The sequence below is a fragment of the Urocitellus parryii genome, chromosome 11 (genome assembly GCF_045843805.1).
Source record: "Urocitellus parryii isolate mUroPar1 chromosome 11, mUroPar1.hap1, whole genome shotgun sequence".
Taxonomy (NCBI): Eukaryota; Metazoa; Chordata; class Mammalia; order Rodentia; family Sciuridae; genus Urocitellus; species Urocitellus parryii.
Window position 1 is genome coordinate 12,920,448 of NC_135541.1, and position 12,406 is coordinate 12,932,853.

At 55.1% G+C, this 12,406-nt stretch overlaps 1 protein-coding gene across 3 annotated transcripts in view; it reads right to left on the bottom strand.

Annotated features, from left to right (window-relative positions):
• The window catches only part of Ece1 (endothelin converting enzyme 1), a 97,605-nt gene that overhangs the window by 13,784 nt on the left and 71,415 nt on the right, over positions 1 to 12,406 (bottom strand). For all 3 annotated transcript variants that reach the window (XM_077791652.1, XM_077791651.1, XM_077791650.1), the window contains exons 9-12: positions 6,930 to 7,072; positions 5,373 to 5,487; positions 1,706 to 1,816; positions 2 to 100 (exon numbers count right to left, since the gene is read on the bottom strand). In XM_077791652.1, the coding sequence (XP_077647778.1) occupies positions 2 to 100; positions 1,706 to 1,816; positions 5,373 to 5,487; positions 6,930 to 7,072 (468 nt within the window). The remainder of the gene's footprint in view (position 1; positions 101 to 1,705; positions 1,817 to 5,372; positions 5,488 to 6,929; positions 7,073 to 12,406) is intronic.

The window sequence follows — 12,406 nt, forward strand, 5'->3', positions numbered from 1 at the left end:
CCTTCTCCTTGGCTGACTTCCGGGTGTCCTCATCCATCCACTTCAGCGTGCTCAGACTCTCCTCAAAGGCCTTCTTGATCTCCAGGATTATCTCGCTGGCCTGAGGAGACAGAGGTGGCACCCTCAGCTCTGGGCACTGGCCCCCTGGATGCAGCCAGTGCCCCAGACAGGATGACACTGGACCCGAGGCCAAACCGAGGTGGGCTCAAGGCCTCGGGTTCTGCAGAGCGGGCTAAGAGGGTGGCCACGGCTGTGCTTCCAGACCATGTTCCTAACAAGGACATCCCGCGGGACGAGACGGGCCTTTGTGCACTGGTCTCTGTGGTCGAATGAGCTTGGATGTGCCTTGGGGAAGCAGAAAGGTCCGCAGCAGGACTTTTCGGAGCCTTTAGCATGGTGGAGTGCTCTTTTGGAGCCGTCCAGAAGACATGAGAATAGAGCTTTAACACCCAGAGAACTTGATCTGAGGAGCACTCAGAAAGGCCACACTCAGGGCACAAATGGCAGCTGTTGAGGGTGATGATGCACGGGCAGACCAGGGGCCAAAGACAGAAGATGGAAGGATTCTGGGGAAGGGGAAGGCAAGAGCTATGGGGCTGGGGCCAGACAGACCTGGATTCAGATTCTGCCTCAGCAGATGTGATAAACAATCGCTGCCATTGACTGTAGCTTATTTTGGGCCAGGTGTTCTTTATGTGTAGCATCTCATTTTGTTATGGCCAGGCTGTGTGGACAATGACCACACAGACTCCATTTTGCCCTGAGACTCCACGTCATGTAAGAAACGCTTCTCCCGTGGCAAAGCTCCGCCTCTGCACCCATCAGCGAGCGGTTGCCTAGCACAGCATGTTAGGCGACACAGATGGCAATTCTTATACAACGTAAAAGTGTCCCCTCTTCAGTTCCCATTTTTCTTGGACAATCTACCCCATCAGAGGTGAACGGTCTAGATGTTAGTAGCCATTCTTTAACTTGTCCTCAACTAGGGACGTTTTGGCCCACCCTCTTTACTGCTTATGATTTTAGATCCTATGATGTTTGTTTATGGTTTTGAGTCATAGCAACAGCCACTTATGCGTTAATATGGTTTTGGACTACAAAAGGTGTGCTCGAACCCTGGGAGGGGTGGAAGGGTGTGACTAGCAGCCTGGCCCTTGGCCTGTCTCTTGCTTTAAGATCCACTTGGTGATTTATTGCTATCTCACCTTAACAATTTAACACCCCTCTGCCCCACTTTCATGTCCCAGGTGAGGGGAGAACACCGCTCAAGTCACCCAGCCAAGTGACGGAGCCAGAATCTGAGCTGGGGGCTGGCTGTCTCCCCAGCACTCAGCCATGATGATCCTCTACCTGCCTGAATAATTCTGTCACCCTCAGAGTAAGAAAAATGTCACTTCCAGGTCAACATTACCTGGTGGGGTCCTTCACAGCCCCAGGGGGTGGAGATGGCTGTGGTAGCCTCGTGGGGTGACTGGGAAGATCAAATTAAACAACACAAACTGGCCTGGCCCTCAACCACGGAAGTCATTTAGTAGGTCACGCCCTGCAGCCTGAGAAGACGGCCTCTGAGTTAGGCCCCAGGATCCTGTGGCCTGGAGCAGGAAAGGCCCAGGGCAGAGCAGAGTGTGGGCTGTCGGGCTGGGGGCGGGGTGGGGGGTGGTCCAGCAGATGCGATGCCCACTCTGTCCACAGGGGAGGTACTTACTATGTTCTTGCTGTCCTCGGCGAAGGTCGCTTTGACAAACATGGGGCCCAGGGCAAAGCCCAGGTTGTTCTCCGTGTCACTCACGCAAAACTTCCAGCGAGGAAGGCAGGTCTGGAAAACACGGGCGCAGAGGTCACTGGGCCCAGTCCTCCTCCGCCCAAGGCCTGGCTGGGAGGTGGCGCCATCGGGGTCCTGTGCTTCCCCCCAGAACTCCAGGGAGACGGACCTCTTCTGGCCGCAGAAGTTACTTTAGGCCACAGACACCCCTCGTGGCCACCACCTACTGTCTCCTGAGTACCAGCTTCTGTGCTTGGCACTTCACGAAGGTCTGCCACGGAGCACCCCTAGCGGGCAGGGATGGGCCACTGGACAGACAGGAAGCAGAAATTTAGTAAGGGCAGTCACTGGTCCAGTAGGTGACAGTGGGTAGGGGTGCCACAGGGATGGGAACTCTGACATGCCTGGCCCTCCATCCGGGGCTCCCGCCAACTCCACCTGGTCCTGCCTCCTGGAGGACACATGGAAATCTTGGAGGTGCAGAACCTCAGGAAGCTGCCCGTCCACCTGAGCAATGGCAACCTTCCCAGAAGGCCAGGGGCCCAGCCCCATTTACAGCCTCCTAGAGACAGAAGGCCACGGTGACATCACAAAACTTCAATGTCGGCTTTTTTTTAATGTGCTAAGGATGCCAGGCAAGCGCCTCACCACTGAGCTGCACGCCCACCCCAACCCCAGCTCTTTCCTTATATTTTATTTTGAGAAAGGGTTTCACAACGCTCATTGCCCAGACTGGCCTTGAATTTGCAATCCTCCTGCCTCAGCCTCCCCAGCAGCTTGGATCACAGGTGTGTCACTGCGCCGGGCTTAAGTTAGTTCTTCCTCAGTCTCACCCACAAGCAGTGCTAGCCCACAGGACGCCTCAGTATGAACCAGAAATGGTCCTTGGGCTGCAGCTCCCCAGAGCATGGGCTGATAAAGAGCACCGGGAGGGTTTCAGCCCACTGGCCCCCTGCCCGGCCATCCCTCCATGGACAGTGTGAATGACGAGGTGTGATGACCCTGCTTATGGAAACCGGTCCGGCTGCAGGGTCCTCTTAACCCTGAGGAACAGGCGTGACAACCGGCTCGGGGCAGCCTGCTTCACACCAGCCCTACTGCGAACAACCCAAATGCCCATCGGCAGACAGATGGATAAACAAAATGTGGTGTTTTTCTACAGCGACATACCACTTGGCAGCACGGAGGAACCAGCTACTCAGAGATGCCACAACATGACGAATTCCACAGACTCACTGAGCCAGGCGGCCAGGCAGGCAGCGTAGGACGCGGCTGCCCATCTGCAGCACCTCGGGGAGACGCAGGAAGGGGCCCGAGGGCATGCCGGGTAACTGGGTCATGGAAACCTTCTCTGTCCTGACCGGGCTGGTGGTCACACACACGACTTCATTGTCACAAATCAACCAACTGTATCTCTCACCCACACTCTCTGCACATGTGTGTGCATATTGTTTTAAGTGCTGGGGGTTGAACCCAGGGCTTCACACATGCTAGGCGGCCTTGCTTTCTTTTTTTCTTAATGGGGTGCTACGGATGGAACCCAGGGCCACCCTAACACCACACTAAACTAGTCTATGTCTCAAATTTTTATTTTGAGACAGGGTCTCCCTGGAATGACCAGAGTGTGCCACCATGGCCAGGTATACTGAATACTCTATTGTATGTAAATTATGACTTAAAACATTTTTTTTTTTAGTCAAGAAGGAAGGGAAGGCCATTCTAGTCTAAGTGTAGCCCCTGGATTCTGCTGAGCTGTCCCAACCTGTGTCCGTTTCAATGGCTGCTTTCTGCTCCCCTCTCCCTCCTGCCTGCCGCCCTGCCAGCCACTGGGTAGCCCACAGCTGGACACAGACTTGGCCTGGATATGCTGAGGCCGAGCACATAGTGGGTCACAGCTAGGGAGCCTCCAACTTTGAGGCTGGGCAGAGGCTCTGACGGCTGGATCACGGGCAGATTCTTATCGTCTTCTGCCCGGCATCTCTGGAGAAGCCCATTCACTTTACACACACGCATTTGTCCCCTGAGTGACTCCCCTGCTCAGGGACTGTGCCAGGTCTCAGGAATTTGGAGCTGAATCAACGGCGGGCCTGCCCTTGAGGACTCTGTGGAAATGCCCAGAACATCCAGCACGAGACAGAGGCGCAGTAATGATGTCAACAGCCGTGACAGCACCGAGCGCCTGAGAGCCAGGGTGTGCAGGCCTCGCGCCTAGAATGCTCCAGGGAGACTAAGGGAGAGAAGCGAGGCACAGAGAGGTTAAGTCACTGGCCCCAAAGGAGCACTCAGGGAGTAAGTGCTGCGGTGGGCTTGAGCCCAGAGTCTGGCTCCAGTGACTTCCCGCAAAAAGGCCACTCTGCCTGCCTACGACAAAGGTTTTGGAATGAGGAGAGAACTCTTTAAACAAGAAAGGGTCAGGCAGCGTTCATCTGACGTGGGGGCTACCTCCGGGCAGAAAAGGAGGGGCCCACAGGCCCCTGAGGAGGCTGTGCGACGCGTAGCCTCTTCACTGTAACCCGAGGAGCACCAGCAGGGAGCGGAGAGGGGTCCCTCCTCCCCGCCAAGATCTGCGGATTGTGGGCAGGGAGCATGAGGACAGCGGCCAGCCCTCCAGCAGAAGCTTCCGCCTTTGGAACCGACTTTACGGCCTGAGGAAACGGAGCCCAGGGATCCGTCACCCCTTTTCACAGACGGGAAGACTGAGTCCCTGCCCCATTTAAGTGACCCGCCCAAGGCTGTGTGGTAAGAAGCAGAACCTCCCATTCAAATCTCTGCCCAGCGCCCCCTGCTCTGCAGCCGGGGCACTCCCAGCCATTCTCTGAGCCTTAGGTACGTGAGGGCAGGTCAGCCCTGGCACCTCCCAGGCAGGCAGGGCTCCTGGGCACAGACCCACCCCACCCATCTTGGTACTCCCACTCTGGGCTCGGGGCCTGGCCCACGGTGACAGTGCAGGAGTAACTGTTTGTTGGATGCGTAAATGAGATGGGGAGGCCTCATTCTTGGCATCAGAATTCTGGGCATCAGCTTCCTGGGCGAGAGGGAGGGAGGGAGGCCTGGAAGCCTCTTACAAAAGGAGCCGCAGAGGTTTGGGGGCACTTAAGATGGGTGGAGCCTACTGGGTCTGGGGCCTGGGACTCCTGCCCCTGAGAGAACCTGGGTCTGGACTGGGTTCCCCTGACCACAAACAGGGAGGATAAGAATCAGGGAGCCCTTGTGAGCAGGTGTTTGATGTGTTTGATGCTTCTGGGGAAGAAGTCCCCTCCTATAGAGTCACAGTTACATAAGGAGCGCGCTGACATCTCCACGGGGAAGCAGCTGGAGGGACAGAACAGAAACTACCTTCTCTGCAAACCAGCCGAGTTGCTAAGACTCCTCTTTGTGCTTTGGCTTGGCATAACCACCTCCTTCCAGAAGCCTCTGCCCACCCTGGGGGCCTAAGTCCCCATCAGTGTTCCCATGTGCCCAGACGGACCCTCAGTGGCCTCTTCATTCTCCTCCTAGACTCAACCCTCGTAAGTGCCACAGCCCTGAGGGTACAGTGGTCTGACCAGCCCCAGGGCAGAGCACACAGTAGGTGCTCAGCATGAACCCGGGAATCACGGTCGCAGCTCACCTTCTTGGTCCCGTACATGACTTCCATGAACTTCTCGTCGGCGTCCTGAAAGCGCTGGTCGAGGAAGGAGCTCGTTTTCCGCACCAGGTTCCAGATCATGTAGTTGTTCAGCAGGCTGGGGAAGAGGACGCTGGCTCAGAAATGCCCGGGGCTCCCGAACAGCCTCACCCCGGCCTCCTTCCTAGCCTACCTGGGGCTCGGCTGGCGGCTGCCTTCCAAGCACATGGAATGTAACTCTCCGAGGAACGCCTGGCGCTCCGCCTAGAACCCCCCAGTGTCCGGTGCAATCACTTGCATACCAGCAGTGCTCAATACATGCTGCTGCTTAGCTGCTTTGTGTCTGAAGCTGTGAAGCCGCTGCCTAGAGACTCGCCTGGTGGTGTATGCTACAGTGGGGAGGAGGCTGCCATTCCCTTCTCAAACGGGAAATAGAGGCCTTAGAGCAGCAGGGGCAGGAAAGGAAGCTCTGGCCAGCCAGGTTTCATGAATGACAGTTCCCATGTTCCACCCACAGGGCACAGGGAACCTATCTGTGGCTGACCAACTGACCATGCTGAGTCAAGTTTGCAAAGATGTTACCTTAGTACAAAGATGTTCGCTATATTCAACATCTAGCCTCAACCGGAATCACCCTAAAAGTCTGACTACGGGGGAGGGTGTGGCAAATACTGCATGTACAGTTGATGGAATACTATGCAACTATAAAAATGATCCTCACAGAGGGTTTGGAATGGCACTGGGAAATATTCATAATGAAAGCCAAGGCAAGGCTTGGAGCGGTGGTGCATGTCTGTAATCCCAGTGGCTCGGGAGGCTAAGGCAGGAGGACAGTGAGTTCAAAGCCAGCCTCAGTAACAGCGAGGCCCTAAGCAACTCAGTGAGACCCTGTCTCTAAATAAAATACAAAAAGTTTGGGGATATGGCTCGGTGGTTAAGTGCCCCTGGGTTCAATCCTCAGTACTCCTACTACTAAAATAAAAATGAAGAGTCAAGGGAAAAGTAGATTATCCATCTAGTCACATTAAGGAGAAAGAAGAACTATGGATTGGAAACCTCTCTTCCCTCACACCTTCTCTCCTTGATATGCACACACACAAACACCCCCCAAAATGACCAAGAGTAGTATTTTGAATAATTTTACATTTTTCCTATTTTCTGTATTTTTCAACATTTCTATAAGCCTTTGAAATAATAAAATAAAATAAAATAAAATAAAAAACCCGTAAGTATTCACCAAAAAATTATGGGTGGTATTGGCAGCATCCCGTTCCATGCCAGGCAAGTGTTAAAACATGAATCATTTTGTGTGACTCTCACGAATCCCCTGCTTGGTAGGTGCTATCTGCATCCCCATCTTATGGGTGACAGTATGACCCCGACAAAGGACAAGGGACATGCCCACAGCTACACAGCTGGCTGAGGGCAGCAGGATTTGAAGCTGCCCAGGGGACCAGCACCCTCTGCTGCCTCTCGGGGAAGCCCACCAGGGTGCGGTGCCCTGCGTCCGGCCGCCCTGCCCCTCCTGCCCCTCCTGCCCAGCAGGGCTGCCGGCCTCACCATCTGTCTGTGGCGTTGATGAGGGCGGAGACCTGCTCCAGGTAGTCCTTGTCATAGACTACGATGGGCTCCGACGCGTTGATCTCCACGGGGTGGAAGATGGCGTTGAGGAAGGGCAGCCAGTTGATGGCCGGTGCCAAGGTCTGCAAGGGAAGGGGACAGCGTGAGGTTGGAGGGTGGCTTCTCCTCAGCCCCGTCTTCGAGTGTCCCTCGGAAGGCGTCATTGTGCCTCTGCCCTGGGACCACGGTGCAGATGGAGCTCCAGGCAGAGGCTGGCTGGCTGGTGAGTGCTGCAGTGGACAGCGTCCCCGGGAGCCAGAGGCAAACCTCATCTGAAGCGGAACCAGGGTGGGATGAGAGGCTGCAGCAGCAGCCGCAGGCACAGCAGCCACCACCATCACCATGCCCTTCCCATGCGGCATGTGCTACTGCCCAACTGACCAAGCAGTGGCCACAATTATCCCCATTTACAGAGGAAGACATGGAGCCTCAGACCCCTAACAATTAAGAATCAGGAGATGGGCTAGGTAGCTTTCCTGGTGTAGCTTTCTTGCTTATGAGCTGTGCAACCTTTAATAAGTTAATGTGCCCATCTGTGCCTCAGCACCTCATGTGAAAAACAGGGATCATCATGACAATGAGTCCTGTGTATCTGGTAACTGGGAGGGTCACACACAGAAGCCAGCACTGTCCCACTCAACAAGGGTGTCAGCAGCACCAGTCTGCTGCAGAGGATCCAACATTCAGGAGGGCCAGTGTTGTGGGGTAAACTGTGGTCCACAGGTGAGGCTGCCGAGGGGGGAGCTGGGACAGCAAAGTCGGTGATGACTGCAGCAAGAAGGGAGAAGCCTGCAGCTCAGCCCTGCACACACCAGGCCCGCGGCTCTTTGTGCTTGTTTGTTTTGGGGAGTTATTGGGGTCTGAACTCAGGGCCACTTTGCCACTGAGCCACACCCCCAGCCCTTTTTATTTTGAGGCAGCTAAGTGGCTTGGGGCCTCACTAAGTTGCTGAGGCTGGCCTTGAACTCTTGATCCTCCTGCCTTAGCCTCCCAAGCCTCTGGGATTATAGTAGGCATGCACCATCATGCCCAGCGGCAGCTCTTTTTTTTTTTTTTTTTTTAAGTATTTTTTTAGGTGGACATGATGCCTTTATTTTTATTGATTTATCTTTATGTGGTGCTGAGGATTGAACCCAGTGCCTCACCCGCGTTAGGAGAGCGCTCCACCACTGAACCACAACCTCAGCCCCAGCAGCTCTGTTTTAAGGACCTAAAATGAGAACCTGTACCCAGGGCTTTCCAAAAAGACCCTTGACTTTTCATAACTATCAGCTCCCAACAGATCTCACTTTCCCTTTGGCACCCCAAGGTGCCCTGCTCAGAGGTGTCTCCCCCAACACCTCCACATCACGGCCAGCATCTCCTGCAGCAGCAGCCTCCAGCCATGCAAGCTATCCCTCTTGAGATTGCAGATTTTTGTTGTGAAGTCCTACAACACTTTAAAAATAAATTGTGGTAAAATATGCTGCACATTTGTAATCCCAGAAACCCAGGAGGCTGAGGCAGGAGGATCTCAAATCAAGGCCAGCCTCAGCAACCTAGCGGGACCCTGTCTCAAAATGAAAAATAAAAAGGGCTGGGGATGTGGCTCACCCAGCTGCAGATGACTTTTGCAAGACTTGAACTCTGTGCTTTCCACTTCCCACCCCCACCTGTCTCTGTGAGTTCGACGCTGGCCTGAGCGGCCCAGCTTAAGTGCAGACACATAGAGATTCGGGCTTCAATGCTGACGTGTGTCCCTTGGTGTCACTTCCTCAAGCAGAGCTGCGCAATGTGTCTGCTCTGGCCCTGTATTCCCCACACGCTCGGTTATTTTTAGTGTGCAGTTTTACAGAACACGAGGCTTTGGGCTGCATATCTCGTCTTTTAGCAAAGACACCTCTACATGTCAATCACTTGGATGGGCACCTGACTTAGCCAGCAATCCCAGAAATTACGATCATCGCTTAAGACCTTCCAAAAGTGGCCCTGGGCCTGGCAGATTTCAAACTCCATTCTCTATTCTCTTGAAAGGGCAAAATGTAAGACAAATAGGGAAGTGAGAAATGCATTCCCTTCATACAGGAAAACCGTACCCATAAAGCCACCTAAGATCCACCCCCGCCTGCTGGGACAGGCAGTCAGTCACAAGACCCCCAATTCACAGAGGCTGAGTTTGCTGATCAGGGAAGGTGACTTTCCTGAGGTTATATGGTTTACTGTGGGGGTTAAATAAAACTCAGGGCACTCATCTCTGGGTGTATTTGGTGGGGTGCTGGGGATTGAACTCAGGGCCGTGAGCAGGCTAAGCACAGGCTTTACCACTGGGCTCCACCCCAAGGCCATTGTTCCTGGGTTTATTTTTTTTATTTTTAAATTTTTTTTTGGTTGTAGATGGACATAATACCTTCCTCTATTTATATGTGGTGCTGAGACTTGAACCCAGTGCCTCACACGTGCAAGGCAAGCGCTCTACCACTGAGCCACAACCCCAGCCCCTGCTCCTGGGTTTAAGTGGACATCTAATCCATTGGGGAACAAACATCTCAAAGGACAGATGAGGCTGGGGACAGGGCGGGGGCAGCTCCCAAAGGCGGTATTGTGCTGGTACAAGTCATCGACCAGTTCTCAGTAGGGGGCTGACTGGCGTCATCCCTGGGTGAATGTTCCCACCAACACCGATGGCAAACCCCCAGGAGGCTGGGAAGAGAAGCGCACAGTGGGCCCCGAGCCGGCAGGCGCCAGCACAGCCCTGCGACATGAGCTGGGTGACATGAGCTGGTGACATTGAGCTGGGCGCGAGGAGGCCTAGATCAGAGTCCCCAGCAGGAACCAGCTCTGGGCACTGTCTCTCCTTTCCCTGAGATGGGGTCAGCGACCCTGCCCCCAGAGCTGACTGCCGCAGGCCTTTCAGCCTGGCCTCCCCCGTGGCCCGGAGCCTCCCCTCTCCCTGGCAGGAGACCCTCCGGCCAATCTCTACATTTCTGTGGCCACAGAATTCAGAGGTGTGTGATGAGACCTTCAAACTGGGTCCCACGATCAGGGTCACCTGACTGCATGGCCTGGCGGCAAAGACCCTGGGAGAGTGGGTTAGTTTACCGAATGTCACCAGCTACAGGGCTCACGAGAGCTTCATGAACTGAGGTGGCGGATCCTGGTGCAGGGTGAGGCATCAGGTGGGGAAAGCTCTACGTACTCATCACAAACCTGCTCCTTCCAGGAGAGCAGAGTCCCGACAGGGCAATTCTCACAACTCGGAGATAAAGAGGCTTGTGCTGACAGCGGGACGTCCACATTTCAGTGTCTTGCTTTAGTGAACTCCTGAGGCGCAGGTGCCGAGATCCATCTCCATGGATGTGGAAGTTCTGTTTGTTTGGTTGGTTGGTGCTGGGGAATTAAACTCAGGGTGCTCGACCACTGAGCCACACCCCCAGCCCTATTTTGTATTTTCTTTAGAGACAGGGTCTCGCTGAGTAGCTTAGCACCTTGCTTTTTGCTGAGGCTGGCTTGGAACTCACTATCCTCCTGCCTCAGCCTCCCGAGCCACTGGGATTACAGGTGGGCCTGGCTAATGCAGCAGTTTTAATGGACTAGGACACTCTGCCCTGACTCAAATCCCCTCGAGGCAGGCCCGAGAGCTGCTTCCCACGCCCACAGCCTAGGAGGACCGCTGGGCACCCACCAACTCAGGCCTGAGGAGTGGAAAGATGAGGGTGCTTTCGGGCTTCATTTTTACAGGAGAAATGGCAGAGGATGGGGCCGAGGCCCAAACAGCCTGCGGGGCGGGAGGTCCTAGAAAGGAACGAGAAGGTCCCCTCCACCCCCAGAGCAGCAGAAGGTGGTCTGACTCATGGCTCTGAATCCGAACTCCACTTGGGGCTAGCCCGGAACACCATTCTGTTCCAGTAGGTCTAGCCTTGAACCACACGTAAGCCTGGAGTCCCTCTCCTCGATTCATCCTGAGTAGGAGAAGAAAACAAATCCCCAGCTACCAGAGAAGAAGACACTGTCCCAGGGTGGAATGATTCAAGTTAATTTAGTGATAGGGACCTGAGAAATACCACCGATCACAAAAGCACAGCACTACTGATAATGACTTCCGGGATGCTACTTTTCCACGGCGCATGCCAGTTTACAAAACAAAATCTCATCCTTTTCGTCATGTTCTGTCCTCCTAACCCACGGGCAGGCCAGGCAGGTTTCGGGGGCGTCCAGGACTTCTCTAAATGTTAGCCTGTGTGTTTTTTTCATGCACACATGCCCATTTTTCCTGGGTGACAGTCCGTAGTTTTTGAGCTGTTCTCAAAAGACTCCATGACTTAAGAGTTAAGAGCCACTGTCCCTGGTGAAGGCAGGGGCCGTGTCTCATTTGTCTCTGTTCCCGCACAGAACAGGTGTGAGCAGATGACCAAGGGCTTTTTACCTGGAAGGAAACCAAGGCTCAGGGTGGGCTCCTCACCTGCCAAGGCCACACGGCTCAAGGTGCGACCCTCTGACTCCAGGCCCCCGGCAGGCACTGTGTGGTCTTCAGCCCCTGCTGAAGTTATGACCTTTCCTTTCTTCCATGAAACAAGAGAGCGGAAGCAATAGGGAGAGGCTGCCAGGGCAGAACCCGCTGGCCACGCCAGATTGATGTCCAATCTCTGAGCACCACGTCAGAGCCGTGAGGCGAGCGCTCAGGCCGGGCCCCTGCAGCTGGGGGGTGAACTGCATCTCCCTCCACCTCCCGGCCTCAGAGCGGAAAAACAGTGCCAGATGGTGCCGACACAGGCTGCCGATCTCCATAACAACCCGCGCGAACCACTCACCCTGCCGCCAACCTCCCCGGGGACCCGAGGGGCAGCTGTGCCACCAGAAGGCTGGGCTTTCTTGCCTCAGCCCACGTCTTTGCATGGGCTGCACCTGTGCCCGGGAGACCCCACCCCCCGCAGCCCTCAGGATAAAGTGCGTCTCAAAGTCCAGGATCTGCTGCATCCGGGGCCAGGTGGTGCCCTAGCCCCCGGGCCCAGCAGCCTCCCAGCCGGACCATGTAGTGCAGGTATCCAGTCAGCCAGGGACTCAACACTCCCAAACTGCTGCCCATTAGGCCAGGGTGGAGCCGGGCTGGCTGTAGCCCTGTGCCTGGGGCCAGAGGGACACACACTTCACCCAGGAAACCCCATGGAAGCACGACTTCCAGAATGAAGCCCACGAGGCCCTGCACAGGCCAAGGTCCCTGCGGGGCAGGTGTACACTCAGCTTCCCCAGCCCTTCCCCACCGGGCCTCAGCACCCTGCTTCTCTCGCCCACAGCACTAGGCAGGGAGACTGGGATTGTTTCTTAGTGTCCCCACCAGACCAGAAGCACAGGAAAGCGGGGCCCAAGTGGCCCCTGATACATCTGTCAGATGGAGGAGGAAAAAAGGGCAGGAACTTCCTCCTCGAAGGAAGAGGGAAAGG